Source organism: Hydra viridissima, unplaced genomic scaffold, assembly GCF_058129835.1.
Source record: "Hydra viridissima isolate aposymbiotic clone 2 unplaced genomic scaffold, HvirCarnegie_v1 scaffold_14, whole genome shotgun sequence".
NCBI classification, from domain to species: domain Eukaryota; kingdom Metazoa; phylum Cnidaria; class Hydrozoa; order Anthoathecata; family Hydridae; genus Hydra; species Hydra viridissima.
The window spans coordinates 5291824-5309366 of record NW_028324313.1 but is presented as its reverse complement, the minus strand read 5'-3'; the positions used below and the strand labels follow the sequence as shown (position 1 = coordinate 5309366).

The window sequence follows — 17543 nt, the reverse complement described above, 5'->3', positions numbered from 1 at the left end:
TTCATTACTATTGAATGGGAAATGTACCTCAAGGTACCTGCAGTAACTGGATTGGATGTCTTGGACTTCTGGAGGACCAACAAACACAAGTTTCCATTATTGGCAGAATCTGCAAGAAAATGGCTTTGTGTGCCTGCATCTAGTGCTTCGTCAGAGAGAGCTTTTAGTGCTGGAGGTGCTATTGTCTCCTACAAACGAACCAAGTTGCAACCAGAACAAGTAGAGAAACTCCTGTATATCCAGCAAAACTATGTCAAAGTTAAGATCAAGAAATCGTTGCTCACTTCTGCTGAAGAACAAACCGATGAAGCTGCTGCCGTTGAAGGACCTGCCTCTCCGTCTCCTGCTGCCTCTCGTGCCAGTACTCCAAATGTGGTTGATCTGACAGTTGAAGACAATTATTAGTTTGGAACTTTAAACAGAAGCAAAAATTCAGAAATTTATTATGAATTTATATTTCCTTAAGTTAAATAAATTATGAAATAGAACAATGTATTGTTTTATATCGTTTCATATCAGTATTTATTGGTTACTCTCGTTTGAAAAAGTGAAGCAACACTGTTCTCCAAAATGAACCCCAGGTTGAAACTCTCCCCACTCCTGATTTTTTTACATTTAATCAATCATATGCATTAGTAAACGCAATATATGTTGTCAGAAAAATCTGAACTAAGTGCTAAATATGTATATTTTCAAAATTAAAACGCATAATTTTTCGCTTTTTTTCTTCCAAAGTTTTAACAGTCAGCCATTATGGTAATCAAAATAACCCATTTATATTTATTTATTTCATTTACAAAAAAACCATAATATAAATACATTTGTATCACAAATGATATTAACGTTAATGAAAAAGGCGAAACGACATCTTGACTCGACTTGAAGATTTATAATATATTTGAACTAAAATGTGGCATTTTTAAAAAAAAAAATTTGAATATTGTAAAAAATATCGTTATTATACCGATAAATATCGGTATTCTCGTTATTTTTATGTATTCCGATAAACCGATAAAAAAAAGCCGATATTATCGTTTCAACCGATAAAATATCGTTTAGTTATCGGTTCAAACGATAAGTTATCGTTTCATAGACAAACAATATCGTTTGATATCGTTATCATTTTATATCGTTATCGGTTCAAAATATCGGTTCATACCGATATACCGATAACGACACGCAGACCCTTAGTCTTGGATTAATGACCCTTAGTCTTAGATATGGATTAACGGTCTGCGTATCGCTATCGGTATATCGGTATGAACCGATATTTTGAACCGATAACGATATATAAAATGATAACGATATCAAACGATATGAGTTTGTCTATGAAACGATAATATCGGTTTGGTTATCGTTTGAACCGATAACCAAACGATAACTTATCGGTTGAAACGATATTATCGGCTTTTTTTATCGGTTTATCGGAATACCTAAAAATAACGAGAATACCGATATTTATCGGTATAATAACGATATTTTTTACAATATTCCAATTTATTTTTTTTTTAAAATGCCAAATTTTAGTTCAAATATATAATAAATCTTCAAGTCAAGTCAAGATGTCGTTTTGCCTATCTTTACCGGTTTTACAAGTTAATCCTTCCCAATTGTATATATTATCTAGATGTCTAACTTCACAAAAATTCTGTAAAGAAAAAGTGAAGCAACACTGTTCTCCAAAATGAACCCCAGGTTGAAACTCTCCCCACTCCTGATTTTTTTACATTTGATCAATCATATGCATTAGTAAACACAATATATGTTGTCAAAAAAAATCTGAACTAAGTGCTAAATATGTATACTTCTAAAATTAAAACGCATAATTTTTGGCTTTTCTTCCAAATCTTTAATAAAGTCAACCATTATGGTAGTCAAAATAACCCATTAATATTTATTTATTTCATTTACAAAAAAACCATAACATAAATACATTTGTATCACAAATGATATTTAAGTTAATGCTTGTTTAAATTATAATTTACCACAGCAGATTTTAGCTTTTCTCCATAACTTTTTTGTCCTATGTTTCTTTTATAGTTCATCAAAGTTTTTTTAAATTTGTGATGAACTGATTCACCACATTGTTCTGCATAGCTACCTAAGCTAATATTATTGCAATCTACTAAGGTGAGAATGTGACACACTAAAATATGTTTTTTCAATTAAACTGTTAAGTCATAGCCAAATACATCTTTTGTATATAGTTAAGAAAATGAACTTTTGAAATCTTGAATTTTAACAGAAATATCTGTACCCATTTCCAAACCAAACACAGCTGATTTCACTAATGAAAACTTACGCAAACAATTATTGGTAAAATATTGATTTTTAAGGTAAAACCCCTCTCCAAAATATCTTACAGGGGCATAAATCAATTATCGTTGTTTCCATCTAAACCTACACCATGATACCCTCTCATTAATATGTAATGTGTTTTCAACCAGCTTTGAAAAGCTGACCAAACATATTAAAGCAAAGTACAAAGTTTATCCATAACTCCCATCATAATGTGAAGCTCAGGTGGAGGAACAATGTGTTCAAGAAAAGTTTCTTGATCTTCTTTTAAGTAAATGAAATGAGGATTTCTTACATTTTTGTATTCCTGCATTTTCAATCTTTTTTTTCCGCCATATACATCTTGATCATAACGTAAGTCTATGGATCATAACGTAAGTCTAAACCAACATTCTTAGTTTCCCTGCTTCAAGGGAGCATTCTCCTACACAATACAGACAGGCATATTTACCAGAGTGACTTGAAAGTTCTAAAAACACTATTTGCACACTTTAGGTCAAATGCCATACTAAAATTTACTTCAAGTTGAAGAAGTGCCAATAATTTTTGGAGATTTCCATTATCCTCTAAGACAATCTCCACAATGGCAAGAATATAGCATTCCTTGACACCAGAATCTTCATACATTTCAAAGGAAGAATAATGATTTTTTGGATCAAAAACATTAATAATAACTTTTAAGAAGTTTTGACCACCATTTAAAGATATTCAGAGTTTCCTGCAATTCAGTCATTTTAACATTAATAATTGGTTCTACAGCACTTGTTAGATTCCTGTGTAAAGTAGAACATAATTTTTTGGTTTTATTTTTAGAGAGTTCTAATGCATTCGATAGCTCCATAATATTTTGGAACAAGATATGATTTTCTTTCTTTTTTTTTTTGACTTAATTTCATTTACTCCAACTGTAACAGAGAGAAGATTTCCACCTGTAGACATCTTGAACTGCTCTACACTTAAAATGCTTTCACTCTCCATTTTATGCTTTAACAATCCAGATGCTACTTGTTCTGCATGTTTATCTCCAAGTGATTCACTAATATCTACAATATTGGTTACAGCTTGACTTTTGCAACAATCATGAGAAACTCCTCTAAAATTAATAGTAAGAATTTTATAACAGTTTTTGAAATAAGTAAAAACAGTAAAAAATATATTGAATCAAACTATAAAATAACATAAAGAGAAAAAATGTTTTAACTGATCTTATTTTAAACCTTATTTTTAAATTATAAAATCATAAATATAAATAATCTATACTAAGATTTAAATAGCAGAGTCCACAGATTTTTTCAGCTACATTTAAAGTATTTGACCCTGGCTAATTATTTGTCTGGATACATATCAGAGGTTTGCCTAATAGTACTCCTATTTACCTGAAATACATTCTTTTTTATCAAATACATTATTCTACCTGAAGTATATTATATAATACCAATATGTATGTGTTTGTGTTAATATATATATATATATATATATATATATATATATATATATATATATATATATATATATATATATACATATATATATATATATGTATGTGTGTATATATATATATATATACATATATATATATATATATATATATATATATATATATATATATATGTATGTGTATATATATATATATATATATATATATATATATATATATATATATATATATATATATATATATATACATATACATATACACACACACACACACATACACACACACATACACACACACACACACACACTGGCTAGAGAGTATATCAAAGGTACTTTGATCTATATATATATTAATGGGTTATTTTGACTGCCATAATGGCTGACTTTATTAAAGCTTTGGAAGAAAAGCCAAAAATTATGCGTTTTAATTTTGGAAGTATACATATTTAGCACTTAGTTCAGATTTTTTTGACAACATATATTGTGTTTACTAATGCATATGATTAATTAAATGTAAAAAAATCAGGAGTGGGGAGAGTTTCAACCTGGGGTTCATTTTGGAGAACAGTGTTGCTTCACTTTTTCTTTACAGAATTTTTGTGACGTTAGACATCTAGATAATATATACAATTGGGAAGGATTAACTTGTAAAACCGGTAAAGATAGGCAAAACGACATCTTGACTCGACTTGAAGATTTATTATATATTTGAACTAAAATTTGGCATTTAAAAAAAAAAATAAATTGGAATATTGTAAAAAATATCGTTATTATACCGATAAATATCGGTATTCTCGTTATTTTTATGTATTTCGATAAACCGATAAAAAAAAAGCCGATAATATCGTTTCAACCGATAAGTTATCGTTTGGTTATCGGTTCAAACGATAACTAAACCGATATTATCGTTTCATAGACAAACTCATATCGCTTGATATCGTTATCGTTTCATATCGTTATCGGTTCAAAATAATAACGATACGCAGACCCTTACTTATTAATATGGATAAAACTTAAATGAAGCCATATAATAGTACTTTCTATATTTGGCTGGAAAGAGAGAAAGTGGAGTGGCGCCAATATTTGACCGCAACAATATCGTGACATTTATCTTGATTCTAAACAGATCGGGTGTCGATTTATTATTTTTATTGTCGTCTTTGTTTATAAGAATGTCAACAAGTTTAGTAGGCAAGTGTAGAGTTCGTACTACCAATATTAATTCTGTGAAGCGTCTTATTGATAAGGTTTTTGAAAGTATTGAGGACTTCAATTCAGATGGTAACACCATTGATATCCTGACTAGTTTAGGTGACACTCTTATTGAAAAATTCACCAAAGTACAACATTTAAATGAAGAAATCACATATTTAATTGAAAATGAAACTGAATTACAAGAAGAAGAACATTTAGCTACAGATTTTGTCAATTTTATCGTACAAAACTTGCTGAAATTAATAAATTTATAAATAAACAGCTTAACACTAAACCAGATGATGTCATCAGTAATTCTAACATGGTAAAGCTTCCACCTTTAAAGTTACATTCCTTTGATGGCAAGCCTGAAAACTGACAAACATTTTATGAAATTTTTCAATGTGCTGTAGACAGCAATAAGGACTTAAGTTCAATACAGAAGTTAACATATCTTCGTAACCTATTAGAGGGGCAGGCTCTTTCAACTATCACTGGACTTACCCTTACTCATGACAACTGTAAAGTTGCTATTAGTTTATTGAAAGAGCGTTTTGATAATAAGCAGCTACTTATATCATCTCATATGCGAGCACTGTTATCCTTAGAAAAAGTTAGTAACTTAAGGAATATTTCTTCTCTTCGTCAAATCTATGACAACCTTGAAATTCAAATCAGGAGCTTAAAAAATTTAAACATTGACTCTCTTCAGTGTGGACCTCTTCTCATTCCTGTTTTGATGCAGAAGATTCCAGAAGAACTTAACTTGATTATTTCAAGAAAATTTAATGATGTTGACTGCTGGAACATTAAAACTGTATTAAATGTCTTAAAAACAGAGATTCAGGTGCGTGAAAAAAGTAACTTTAACAGAGAAGAAAACCCTTTTACAGCTGAAAAATTGTACTCAAGTGGAACCTTAGGTGCCCATAACAAACCAATGTACTACTTAAATAATACTTTATCATGTATCTTTTGTGAAAAAGATCACAAATCGCAGAATTGTAAAACAGTGACCAATCTGATTCCTCGAAAACAAATTTTAAAAAGAAAACATAGGTGTTTTAAAAGTTTGAAGCTTGGTACCATCATTAGTAGCTGGTACGTTGTTAACGTACCAGCTACTAATGATGGTTTAGTAAAGTATGCACATTCAGTGTTGTATGCACATTCAGTGTTGCTACAAACAGCTCAAGTTACAGCAATCTCAAATGACAAACTTTCTTATCCTACCCGTATACTTTTTGATAGTTGTTCACAGCTGAGTTACATTTCACCAGCATTACGTACAAAGCTTAATTTACAAACGATAGATGTTAAAGAAATAATTATAAACAGTTTTGGAAATAAAAGTGAAAACGAATTACTGGAAAGAGTTTGTTTTGGTGTTAAAGGCTTGAATGGTTTTTCCATTTTCATATCTTGCTTTGTGAAAGATATTTGTGCCCCCATCAATGGTCAGAAAGTTGATTTTGCAGTAAGCAATTACAGCCATTTGAAGGTTTTAAAATTAGCTGATAGTGTTGTAGGAGATTGTCCTCTAGACATTGATATTTTGTTGGAGCAGACTTTTATTGGAATTTTTTTGATAACACTTTATTTCACGGTAAATCTGGTCCAGTCGCATTGAAATTTAAACTTGGAGGATATGTTCTTAGTGGGTTTGTGTGTGATGAAGGAGATAATAGTTGTAGTGTAAATACCACTCATGTTTTAAAGGTTCAAGTTAAATTTTTTGAAGAAGATGTAATTTTGAAGGATACTTTGAATGATTTATGGTGCTGTGGTGATAGTTGCAAAGAGAATAATCTTATTTTGCAGGAATTTTAAAATAGTACATTTTTTTATGAAACCTCTGGTTGTTATGTAGTTCAATTACCATTTCATGAAAATCAATTAACACTGCCTGACAACTATTCTTTATGTGTTAACCGTTTACAGTCTCTTACTAAAAAACTTTCAAAAGATGAGGATTTGTTTAACTCTTATAACAACATTATTAAAGATCAGCTATCCCATGGCATCATTGAAAAAGTTTTAAATGATGATTTGGACATAGGTGATGTACACTATTTACCTCATAGACCAGTAAGGCGTGATGAAAAAGTTACAACTAAAATTCGTATGGTGTTTGATGCAAGTTCGAAATCATTTAGACCTTCACTAAATGATTGTCTTCATGCAGGCCCAAGTTTGATAACATCATTATTTGGTAGTCTTTTACGTTTCCGCTCAAAAAAATTTGCCTTTCTGGCTGATATTGAGAAAGCGTTTCTTCAAATTGGACAAAGTGAAATGTGTCGCGATTATGTACGATTTTTATGGTTTGATGACATTGAAAACTTTCATTTTAATATGTTATCTGATGCAAAGCTTGCAACATTTTGTCTTTGCAGAGTTTTGTTTGGTGTTAGTTCTTCACCGTTTTTGCTTAATGCTATTTTAAAGTTACATGTGGAAAAGTATTTAAACAGTTATCCCTCTTATGTTCTTAAACTTTTACAAAGCCTTCATGTGGATGATTTGAACTCTTGCACTGATGAAGTTAATGATGGCATAAACTTTTATAGGTGGTGTAAATCGATATTAAAGGAAAGCAGTTTCAACCTTCGAAAATTTGAATCAAATTCTAAGGTATTAGAAGATGTCTTTTGTGAAAGTGACTTTACACCTAAACCTGAAACTAAAGTCCTTGGTATTTCCTGGAACAAACAAAAGGATATTCTAATTTTTTGCTTTAAAGATTTAATGAAGATGGCAGTTGATATTCCAAGGAAAAGAGAAGTTCTTAAATTTGTTGCAAGTATATATGATTGATTAGGACTTATAAATCCAGTAGTAGTTGAATTAAAAATATTGTTCCAAAATTTAAGTGTTAGCAAGATGAGTTGGGAAGATTACCTTGATGGAGAAAAATTAACTGAATGGCAATTTATTTTAAATGACTTTCTTTCATCAAGCAATCTGATGGTTCCACGGTGGTATCTTAGCTCTTCAAATTTTTTGCCTAACTATAAACTTAAACTTCATGGTTTCTCCGATGCAAGCAATAAGGCATATGGATGTTGTACCTATATTCGAATTTTTGATGAGACACATTCTTGTTCTACTTTGATTGCCTCTAAATCGAGGGTAGCCTCATTAAGTAAAACAACTATACCTTGTCTTGATCTTAGTGCTATTTTATCACTAGCCGAATTGATGATTAATGTTGAAAAAGAGCTTGAAATTGTGTATAACATATCTCAGATTATTTGTTGGACTGATTCAACAATTTGCCTTATTGGATTAACAATTCAGCTAAGAAAAATGAACCTTTTGTTCAAAATAGACTTCTTAAAATTAGAGAACTTTATGGCATTGAGTCATGGAAGTATGTAGAAATACATCGGAACCCCGCAGATATTATTTCACGTTGATCATCTTTAAATAATTTTAAAGATAATTGTTTTTGGTTTAAGGGCCCAGATTTTTTAAATAGTATAACAGTTGCATGGCCAGTTTATGATTTAATTTTTGAAAGTACCAAAATACCTGAAGAATTAACTTGCACTGTTTCAAGCAGTGTACATTATCCAGACCTTTCCTTTATTGACAGCAAAATTTAATAGCTATGAACGTTTATTAAGAGTCACAGCCTGGATATTACAATTTGTGAATAATTTGAAATTGAGATTAAGAAAACTAAATGGTTTGAAAATCTTAACTTTATTAAGTGATGAACGAGAAAAAGCAATTATTATGTGGATCAAACATGCTCAACGTGACGTTATGACTGCATCGAGCTACAAACAGTTGCGGCAAGGTTTGCGCTTAGTTGAAGCAAGGACGTATTAATAGATGGACGTTCAACGCATTGTTATAGATCAAAGGTGCCGCCAATTAGCCAAAAACTATGCGTGTTACCGTCATTTTTCAAAATTCATGATACAGATACTCCGACTTCTACCCGTCAAGTTTCCGTCAAAAAACCTCCCTCAGTAAACCCATTATAATTATGCATTTACTGAAGCTTATGGTTATAAAAGACAAAAAAATTAATCAAGAATAGTTCACAAATCTGAAAAAGGTTTATTTGAGCTATGAACTTTGCTTAATAAAAATTTAGCTGTGTTTAAACTTTGACGTCTAAAACTAGGCTTTTGCAAAAAGGCTATGTTTGGTTTACTAGAATGGATAGAGTAAAGTGAAATAAATTTTCCTAGTTAAATTGAAGCTGCTATGATATAGTTTAAAGGTCGAAAAAGATATTTTTAGTGTTCTTTTCACCCCACTCTCAGATTATGCTTCCCACTTTAAGGTTCAAATCAGAGAGTATTTCTTATTTTTGTCGGAAATGTCGAACTTATTTGCCTCGCTTTTTTTTTCTCTTGAATTTGTGATTTTTTTTTTTTTTTCGCGAACGACCTAGTTAAAAAGTTTCTTACTTTCGATACCTAAATTGCATTTTGTCTAAAGGTATTATAACTAAAAGCATCTTAAAGTTCATAAAATACTATTCGTTTCAGGAGTTGGAAAGATATATAAAGTATGTATTTTTAATGAGCATTTTTGTTTAAGCATTTTTAAACTGTCATGTAGAGCTACTTTAAGTTATAATGATCTTATTATTTTTATTATTACTGTTGTTACTAATAGTAACAAAAAAAATAATAAAAATGATAAGATCATACTTTTAGTTGCATATTCTTGAGCCTTTTACAAATGAAGTACAACCTTATTTTTAACCTTTTCTAAATATTATATCAAAAGAAGTAATCTTATATTCATATTTATTATCTCATTACAGGATAAATAATGAGTCTTCATGAGGAATATTTAAAACATTTATGTAGAAAGTGTGGCTGCATAATAAAGCAGGATAGTCACTATCAGTTAAAACCTGTTATTATCTATAAACAAGCAATTCTGAGTTTTTACAAGCTGGATATAACTTCAGACGATCAAAAAGTACATCCTGATTACTTATGCAAAACATGTTATATGGTTTTATACAGGTTAGATTTAAAATTCAAAAAAGGCTCTGAAGTTGAAAGGAGCGATAAATTCTTCACTTTTTCTGAACACACAGAAACTTGTTATGTATGTGACACACTCACAAGAGTTGGTAGAAATAAAAAAGTAAATGTGAAAAATATACATCAACAGTTAAAAGCAATTGCATCAAAACATGGTTTTGACGGTTATAATGAAAATAACAAAAATTATTTTGTAAAAGTTGAAATCAATAGTTATCGCCAAGCTGTTAACAAAACTTTGTCACTAGAATCAAATGGCATGTGGAGATTAATAGTTTTAAAACGTGAAGTGCCATTATCAAATAGTATTATTAAATCTCTTCCAGATCAACTAAATCTTCAATCTGCTAATATTATATTCTCCACCATTTCATGTATAAATATCTGTAAAGGAAATAATGACTTCCACTATTTAATCAGAGATAAATTTTCTGATTTTAAAAATTTTCAAAGTACATCAAATGAGGATGTTGGAACAATTGAGACGGAAGAAGGCAATACAGTTGAAAACTTTAAAATTATTAGACATAAAAATTGTTCATTAATATGTTCAGAAGTCTGTTGTAATTCTTGTACCATCTACCGTACTAACTTGCGTGTAATGGAATCCAGGTTAAAGAGTAACGAAAGTCAATCATCTATTACATCTAATAGTAAAAAGAATGACCGCTACTTTTCTAAATCAGAACTATTAACAAAAATTAAACTTTAAGAGAATGAAAGAAAAGAAAATCTTGCAAAACAACAACGAATGCAAAAGAAACTTGAAAAATCTATAATAGAAGAAGGCGTTGTTCTTCAAGAGGAGGAACAGACAATTATTGAGGAAACATAAGAAAAATATGGAGAAGAAAACCCATTTACTGAGGACTCACCTCAAGCACTGTTGCGGCAGCAACAAAAAATCCAGGCTGGACTTAAAGACAGAAGGTCTATGAAGTGGCATCCTTTAATTATAAGGTGGTGCATCAGTTTATATTTGAAATCTCCAAGTGCCTATTGTCATATTTGTTCAACACCATTTTTAAATCTACCTTGTAAAAATACTGTTCAGAAATATATCAACTTCACTGACCCAGGCTGTGGTTTTAACAAAGATGTGATATACAACTTGACTAGAAAAATTGATTTACCAAATATAAAAGAGCACCAAAGATATGTTTCAATAATTGTTGATGAAATGAAAATAAAAAGTGGTCTTGCTTTTAGCTCATCAACTGGAAAGTTGGTTGGTTTTTCAGAAACTGGGTCAATTAATGAGCTGCTCTTGAAGTTTGAAAATAAATATGCAGAAAATAAAGAAAACAGCAACTTGGAACAGCCATACCATTGGCATCATATGTAACTGTGTTAATGGTGAGGGGCATCACATCTTCTCTAAAATATGTATTTGGCCATTTTGCTTCTGCTGGGGGTCTTTCAAGCAGCCAACTGTACTTTACCATATGGGATGGTGTAAGGCAATTAGAGTCTATTGGTCTAAAGGTGATGGCAATTGTAGCTGATGGTGCATCTCCAAATAGAAGTTTTATGCGTCTCCATGCTTGGAATTCTGAAGAAAATACCAAAGATGGTGTAATTTACTGGACTTGGAATGAGTTTTGTCCTGGTATGTATAAATAATTGTATATTGCATTACAATTATAAAAAATTTTTAAAATATAGTTACACTGAATTCATGGGCAGTTATGACTTTAAAGATGTTAGTTTTCAATAAGCACCAGTAAAATGAGGCACAACATTAAATTGTTCGAAAAAGTCATCTTTTAAAATATTTTTGAGACTTCATGTTTTTATTCTTTAGACCGAAAGCTATTTTTCATTTGTGATGTACCTCATTTAATGAAAACCACTAGAAACAACCTCGAAAATTCACATGGAACCTCTTTAAGTAGAAATCTTATGGTATGTATATATTTTTTGTGAAGAATATTATCACATGCTTTATTTTAACACATACATATACATTAGTATTGTAACTAAGATCCTAGGTATCTGGTTTACAGATATATGTAACACTTTTTTGTTTGTTTCAGATTGATGGTCAGCAGCTTGTTTGGGATCAAATAATCAGCTTGTATGACTGGGATCTTGGAATAGAGAGAGATGCAGTGGGGTTGACAATGGGACACAAGTTAAGTGAAGAACACATAAATCTCAACTCAAGAACACGTATGAGAGTAAATCTAGCAGTGCAGGTTAGAATAAAACAAATTCTACTTCTGTTCTGGCATATATTTTATATATGCCAGGAGAGAGGGCTTAATGGCTATATTAACAATACATATATGTTCCCTTAGCCTCTTTGTAATTTGTCATATTAGGTTAATAGCTGCTGTGGAAGAAATAAAAGTATATTTTTTGTCACTACCTATAAAATATTTTATATACAAAAAGGTATTGAGTTCAACAGTGGCAAATATGTTAGAAGAACAGGGGCTCCATTCTACAAAATCGTTAATCAAATTTATTAGAATGATGGACAAATTTTTTGATTGTTTAAATGTTTCAAAGATTTATAATTACACTCGAAAGCCAGATCTTGATATTTATAAATCCATAGATGATGTTAGATTTAATGTAAGTTATTTTATGATTATATCAAGCTCTTTCATGTAAAAAAGTTCAAGTACTTTTGTAGTATATGGAGTACCAATACCTTTGTTTACATGGCTGATCTGTTATCTATTTAAGTTTTTTTTTTTTTTCATTTAGTGGCTCCAGAACACATTTTTGACTTTTATCAATAATTGGGAAGAACAGTGCCAATTAATTCCTAATTTGTCTCAAGCAGAAAAAAACAGATTTTGCTTAAGTAAACAAACTCTTGAGGGACTTCGTATTACTGGTAAATAGAGTTCTACTGTATCACGTTGGTCAATTGATAATAAATAGTTAGATGCCTTTTTTTTACGCAGAGAATATTATAAATAATCATTTTATATTTTCATATATTTATTTCAATTTATTGTATATCAGTTATGCAGTGGCGTACCTAGGGTAAATAGCGCCTGGGGCAAACACCGATCTCGCGCCCCTCCTCCCCCACATAAAGTGCTTAATTACAATTTTTTAATAAATGATGACACAAACTTTTAATAAAACTTTATTATTCATTATAAATAAACAATTTGTTTATGTAACATACATCACAAATTTATTTTTCTAGCTTTAATTGCTGCAAATTTCTTAATAACATTGTCAAAGTCAATTTCTTCGGTAATTTCTCGCTCTATGCTTAGTAAAGCGAGATCACAGAGACGGCTTTGGCCCATCGAAGCTCTCAAGTAAGAGTTAATCAGTTTAAGTTTACTGAATGATCTTTCACAACTAGCTACAGACACAGCTATTGTTAGAAATATTTGCAATGCTATACGCATATTAAGGAAAACGTTTTCGTCTCCATATTCAACTATAAACATAAGTAGTTGCTCGGGACTTGATATTTTTTCCTTACGGCTAGTAAGCAGCATTCTACAGCCCAAAATTTCTTCGTACAGTTCTCGTCCATCCACATCAGAACTGTAGACTTCGCCAAATTTTTTACATTGATCTTTTAAGTGATTGATTTCCGTATTGAAGCACAACCCTTCCACATCAAGAAGAAATCCAAATTTTTCATCAATTTCCATTAATCGAACGCTTCTTGTTTTCAATTCATTAAAAAGACGGTCGACATTCCCTTTTATTACCTTTTTCATTTCTTCTCTTGTTGTTAACTCAACATCTCTATACATTTCGCCATCCATTCTTTTTTTTCTTCTTTGACGTCTTTCAAATTCAACAACCCATTCGTTGCAAATTTGAACTCCTTCTTTTAGTGAGTCAGTAACTAAAACTTCTCTCTCACTTTGGAAATAATCTTGGAGCGATTTCAAATCTAAAGCTGCATTATGAAAGTTCATTTTAGGATCCTGCAACCTCTTTTGAACACGGTCAATTCGGCCAAGAATCTTGTTCCAAAACCCTAGCAATGTGAGAAAGTCATACGTTAAAATTCTATTATAAAGCTGCTTTGCATCGCTTTTCGTTTCATTTGACGCGCTTTCGTCTACCATTAAGTTCTGAAGAACTTCCACTATTTCATCAATATAGGTGTGTACAGGTTTTACTGATTCTGTTTTAGCGCTCCACCTGGTATCGGAATCGGACTTCAAAGTAATAGGCACAGCATCTTTAAGTTTTTGCCATCGTTGAGTTGATCTTGAGAAAAAAACGTAAAGCTCATTGATGGTTCCAAAAAAAGTAACCATCATTACTTCTTCTTTAGCCGCATGTACGCCTACCAAATTAAGACTATGATTGTCACAATTGACAAATATGGCAAGGTTGTTTTTTTCCTTTATTATTTGATGCACACCACTCTTGTGGCCAGCCATAACAGCAGCATTGTCATAGCATTGTGACCTGCAATTTTCTACATTCATATCGTCTTTTTCTAATTGCTCCAATATTGTTTGAGCTAAGCTAGCTGCATCCTTATCGCTGAGTTGGATAAAGCCAAGGAAAGATTCTTTTATATATACTGTTGTTTTCTCGAAATCGATCTCGACATACCTAACTACCTCAGACATTTGTTCGCGATGGGCTAAATCTGGAGTTGAGTCAAACATTAGCCCATAATACTTTGCTTTATGTATCTTTTCAAGCAAGTTAGCACGAACAGTGGATGCTATGATGTGAATGAACTCGTTCTGAATGTTGGGAGAAAGATATGTTGTGGATCCAGGATGGCTCTCCGCAAATTTTAAATGATCTTTAATAACAGGATCAAAATTGGAAACTAGTTTCAGTAAACCAAGTAAATTTCCTGAGTTAGCATTTGATTGAAGTGATTCTCGGTGTCCTCGCAAAGCTAAATTTTGGATTGCAAGGTATTTGATGCAGTGCAACAGCCTTTTCAAAATATCACACCACTTTTGATTTTCTCTTTGAATTTGTTGTTGAAGTTCTGCATCAATTATTCCTCTATTGTAAAATAAATTTCTTTCCAGTTCTTTCCATTGGGTAAAGCATTGTCTGTGGTTTTTTGAATTTTCATGTACATTTATTCTCTCAGGTGCTTTCCAATTATTAAATCCGCTTTCTCGTTCCAAACTAGATTGGTTTTCGCATTTTAAAAAAAGAAGACAGCAAAAACAAAAGGCAGATTTTTTGGAAGGCGAGTAAACCAACCATGAACGCATCACTTGCTCACCGTGACCATTTCCTAATTTTTTAAAGAACCAACTTTTGTTCATAGAACGATTGTTAGTCGGCAGAAAAGGACCTTCGATGTTTTGGAAATATTTAAAACCATGTTTAATAATTTCAATTCTCAATGGATCAGTTATGATTGCTTTTCCTGTTTGTTCACTAAACATAAGAAATCCGATGTCGTGTTCTACAATAATTTTAGGTATGGGACATTTAATAATTTGGACGTTTTCGGATATCAAGTCTTTATCTTCAACGTCATCAATCTTCATTTCTTTGTCAAACTCAGGCCCAACTTCTGTTTCTTCAGAAGTAGCAAGGATTTTGGAATTATAACTAAAACTCTCTGCATCGCCATCAATAGATGCCGCAGCTAATTCTTTCTTGCTTGAACTTGACCCAGTATCTTCTTGAGGCCTTGTGCTTGCAGAAATTTCTAGATTATCTGAAGAAGTCGTGCTCGTGCTCGTGCTCGATTTTTGAAAAAACATCTTAAAAACTTTGCTGCTTTTTTCTTTTTCTTTTGCCTCTAATGAACGTCGTTTTCGACCTGCAGCCCCACTTTCCTTCTTTTTCTCAAAAGAACGATTCATGGTTCTCAGCTAATTATTTTTAAAATTATTAAGAATTTGCTATATATAATTGACAAAAGCAATATATTTTTTAATTACCTTAACATATCTCAACAAAATATTTTAGAATATATTTGTAGAAGACGAATCCAGTGATTCAGAAGGCGCCCATGCAGGCAATACCAGGCGCCAGTGTATATTTCAGTTTTGATTTATTTAAGGTGGCTCACCCCCTTTAAATCTAACTTTTTATTTATAAATGTTAAAAGCTTGTTTTTTGTTTTTTATATAAAGAAATTATGTTAAAACTTCAACTTTTTAAAAGAAAAATGAAATTTGCTTTTTTTGATGCTGAGTCAGAATAATTTGACTAAAATCTTACCTTAGTTAAAACAATGATATCTTGACTAAAAAATAGACTAAATATACATTTTTTTTTACCCCCCTTTTTTATCGATCTTAATTTTTTTCTTCAATTTTTATTAATAACAGTCGATTTCCTTGACATATTCGTAACCGCTTTTTTTAGCACATTTTTTAGAAATATAATATTTTGCAGAACAGTTGAAAAGCATAATAGATCTAACACTGAGAAATAATTCAAAACTTAATTTATTTTATATAATATATTATTTCTTAATTTATTTTATATAGTTCTCACTTATTGTATCGCAACCAAGCCTCTTTTGCGCCCCTTTCAGGTTGGCGCCCATGGCACGTGCCCTGCCTGCCCCACCCTAGATACGCCACTGCAGTTATGTAAATATGAAAGTTTCTTCCATACATATTTTTAAGTTGCTCTCATTAAATGTTGTATAGTTGCATATGTTCTGAAAACTTAGTTGCCACAATAAATTCAAGAAAAAACTTATTTCTTTTTTAGTGAATTCGTTTATAACCCTTGGAAAGTTGTTGCTTGTAGAAGGAGCGGAATACATTCTGTCCGAAAAGTTCTGTCAAGATCCATTAGAGGAATACTTTGGGAAGCAACGAATGCGATTAGGTTGTAATGACAATCCTACGTTAATTGAATACAATTCCAATGCCCTTGGCTTAAATGTGGCAGGAGATAATTTAATTCGTGTTTTTGGTTCAAGTGCAAAGGGCCGAAAGGATGAATTCCAAATGCTTGATGTGAAGGACACTGATCTACCTTCAAGTAAAAAGCGAAAAAAATGATTTAATGTAAATCTTTTCTAAGTTACATAAAAATATTACTTTTATCAATCAGTGACTCCACTTTAAATGTCAAAGTTGCTATTTTTATAGCACCACTTAGTCTCGGTTGTCTAGCGGTTAGGACGCTTACTAAGTAGTAGGTAACCCAGTTCGAATCCTAATCAAGACTAAGTTCTCAGATCTCCTTTTTTTTAACAGAGTGAGACAAAATGACTAAGTTCTTATATCATTAATTACGCAGTGTCGCTTGCTGTTATTACTTTCAGCTAATATTACCAACATAACTTGTAAGATAATCTACAGACATTGGAAAATTAACGCATCTGTGAAAAAAAATATGTTGCTATGTTTTTGACATAAAATTTGTTTTCATTCAACAAGTGTTGCTGCTATTCTGCCTCTTTAAATATTTTCCAAAACGTTAAGTTAGCTAAAAAATAAGTTTGAATCTCCAGAAACACGCACCTTTAATAAGATTAGGTCTAGGTCGATCCATTTTTTTACAAGGAGAGAAAATATTCACTAAGTCGTATTATTTTTGTGTATTCACTAAGTCGTATTATTATTTTTCGTATTATTTTTGTGGAGACGAAAAATATTTCTATCATGTTACATTTGCTACATTTTTTGTTTGTTTTTTTTTCTGTCA

General features: G+C 31.2%; 3 protein-coding genes and 3 pseudogenes across 5 annotated transcripts; 4 read left to right on the top strand and 2 right to left on the bottom strand.

Moving 5' to 3' along the window:
• Window positions 1-1894: 1894 nt before the first annotated feature.
• On the bottom strand, window positions 1895-4402 carry LOC149879009 (uncharacterized; annotated as a pseudogene). The gene is made up of 2 exons (XR_016446951.1): window positions 4281-4402; window positions 1895-3391 (listed from the first exon to the last, which is right to left on the bottom strand). The product of XR_016446951.1 is annotated as an uncharacterized LOC149879009 (transcript).
• A 1113-nt stretch (window positions 4403-5515) lies between these two features.
• Window positions 5516-6799, top strand: LOC149879008 (uncharacterized; annotated as a pseudogene).
• A 254-nt stretch (window positions 6800-7053) lies between these two features.
• LOC149879007 (uncharacterized) lies at window positions 7054-7746 on the top strand. Its single transcript, XM_090071255.1, has one exon. The coding sequence runs from the start codon at window positions 7054-7056 to the stop codon at window positions 7744-7746; it is 693 nt and encodes a 230-aa protein (XP_089927381.1).
• A 66-nt stretch (window positions 7747-7812) lies between these two features.
• LOC149879006 (uncharacterized) lies at window positions 7813-8310 on the top strand. The gene has a single exon (XM_090071254.1). It carries the CDS (start codon window positions 7813-7815, stop codon window positions 8308-8310), a length of 498 nt encoding a protein of 165 aa, XP_089927380.1.
• Window positions 8311-9319: 1009 nt separating this feature from the next.
• Window positions 9320-16949, top strand: LOC145195604 (uncharacterized; annotated as a pseudogene). Its single transcript, XR_016446802.1, has 7 exons — window positions 9320-9457; window positions 9719-11556; window positions 11752-11852; window positions 11984-12145; window positions 12345-12527; window positions 12663-12795; window positions 16599-16949. The product of XR_016446802.1 is annotated as an uncharacterized LOC145195604 (transcript).
• On the bottom strand, window positions 12843-16242 carry LOC149879005 (zinc finger MYM-type protein 1-like). The gene is made up of 3 exons (XM_090072013.1): window positions 15815-16242; window positions 13261-15718; window positions 12843-12850 (listed from the first exon to the last, which is right to left on the bottom strand). Exons 2-3 carry the CDS (start codon window positions 15632-15634, stop codon window positions 12843-12845), a joined length of 2382 nt encoding a protein of 793 aa, XP_089928139.1. The 5' UTR covers window positions 15635-15718; window positions 15815-16242.
• Window positions 16950-17543: the final 594 nt, after the last annotated feature.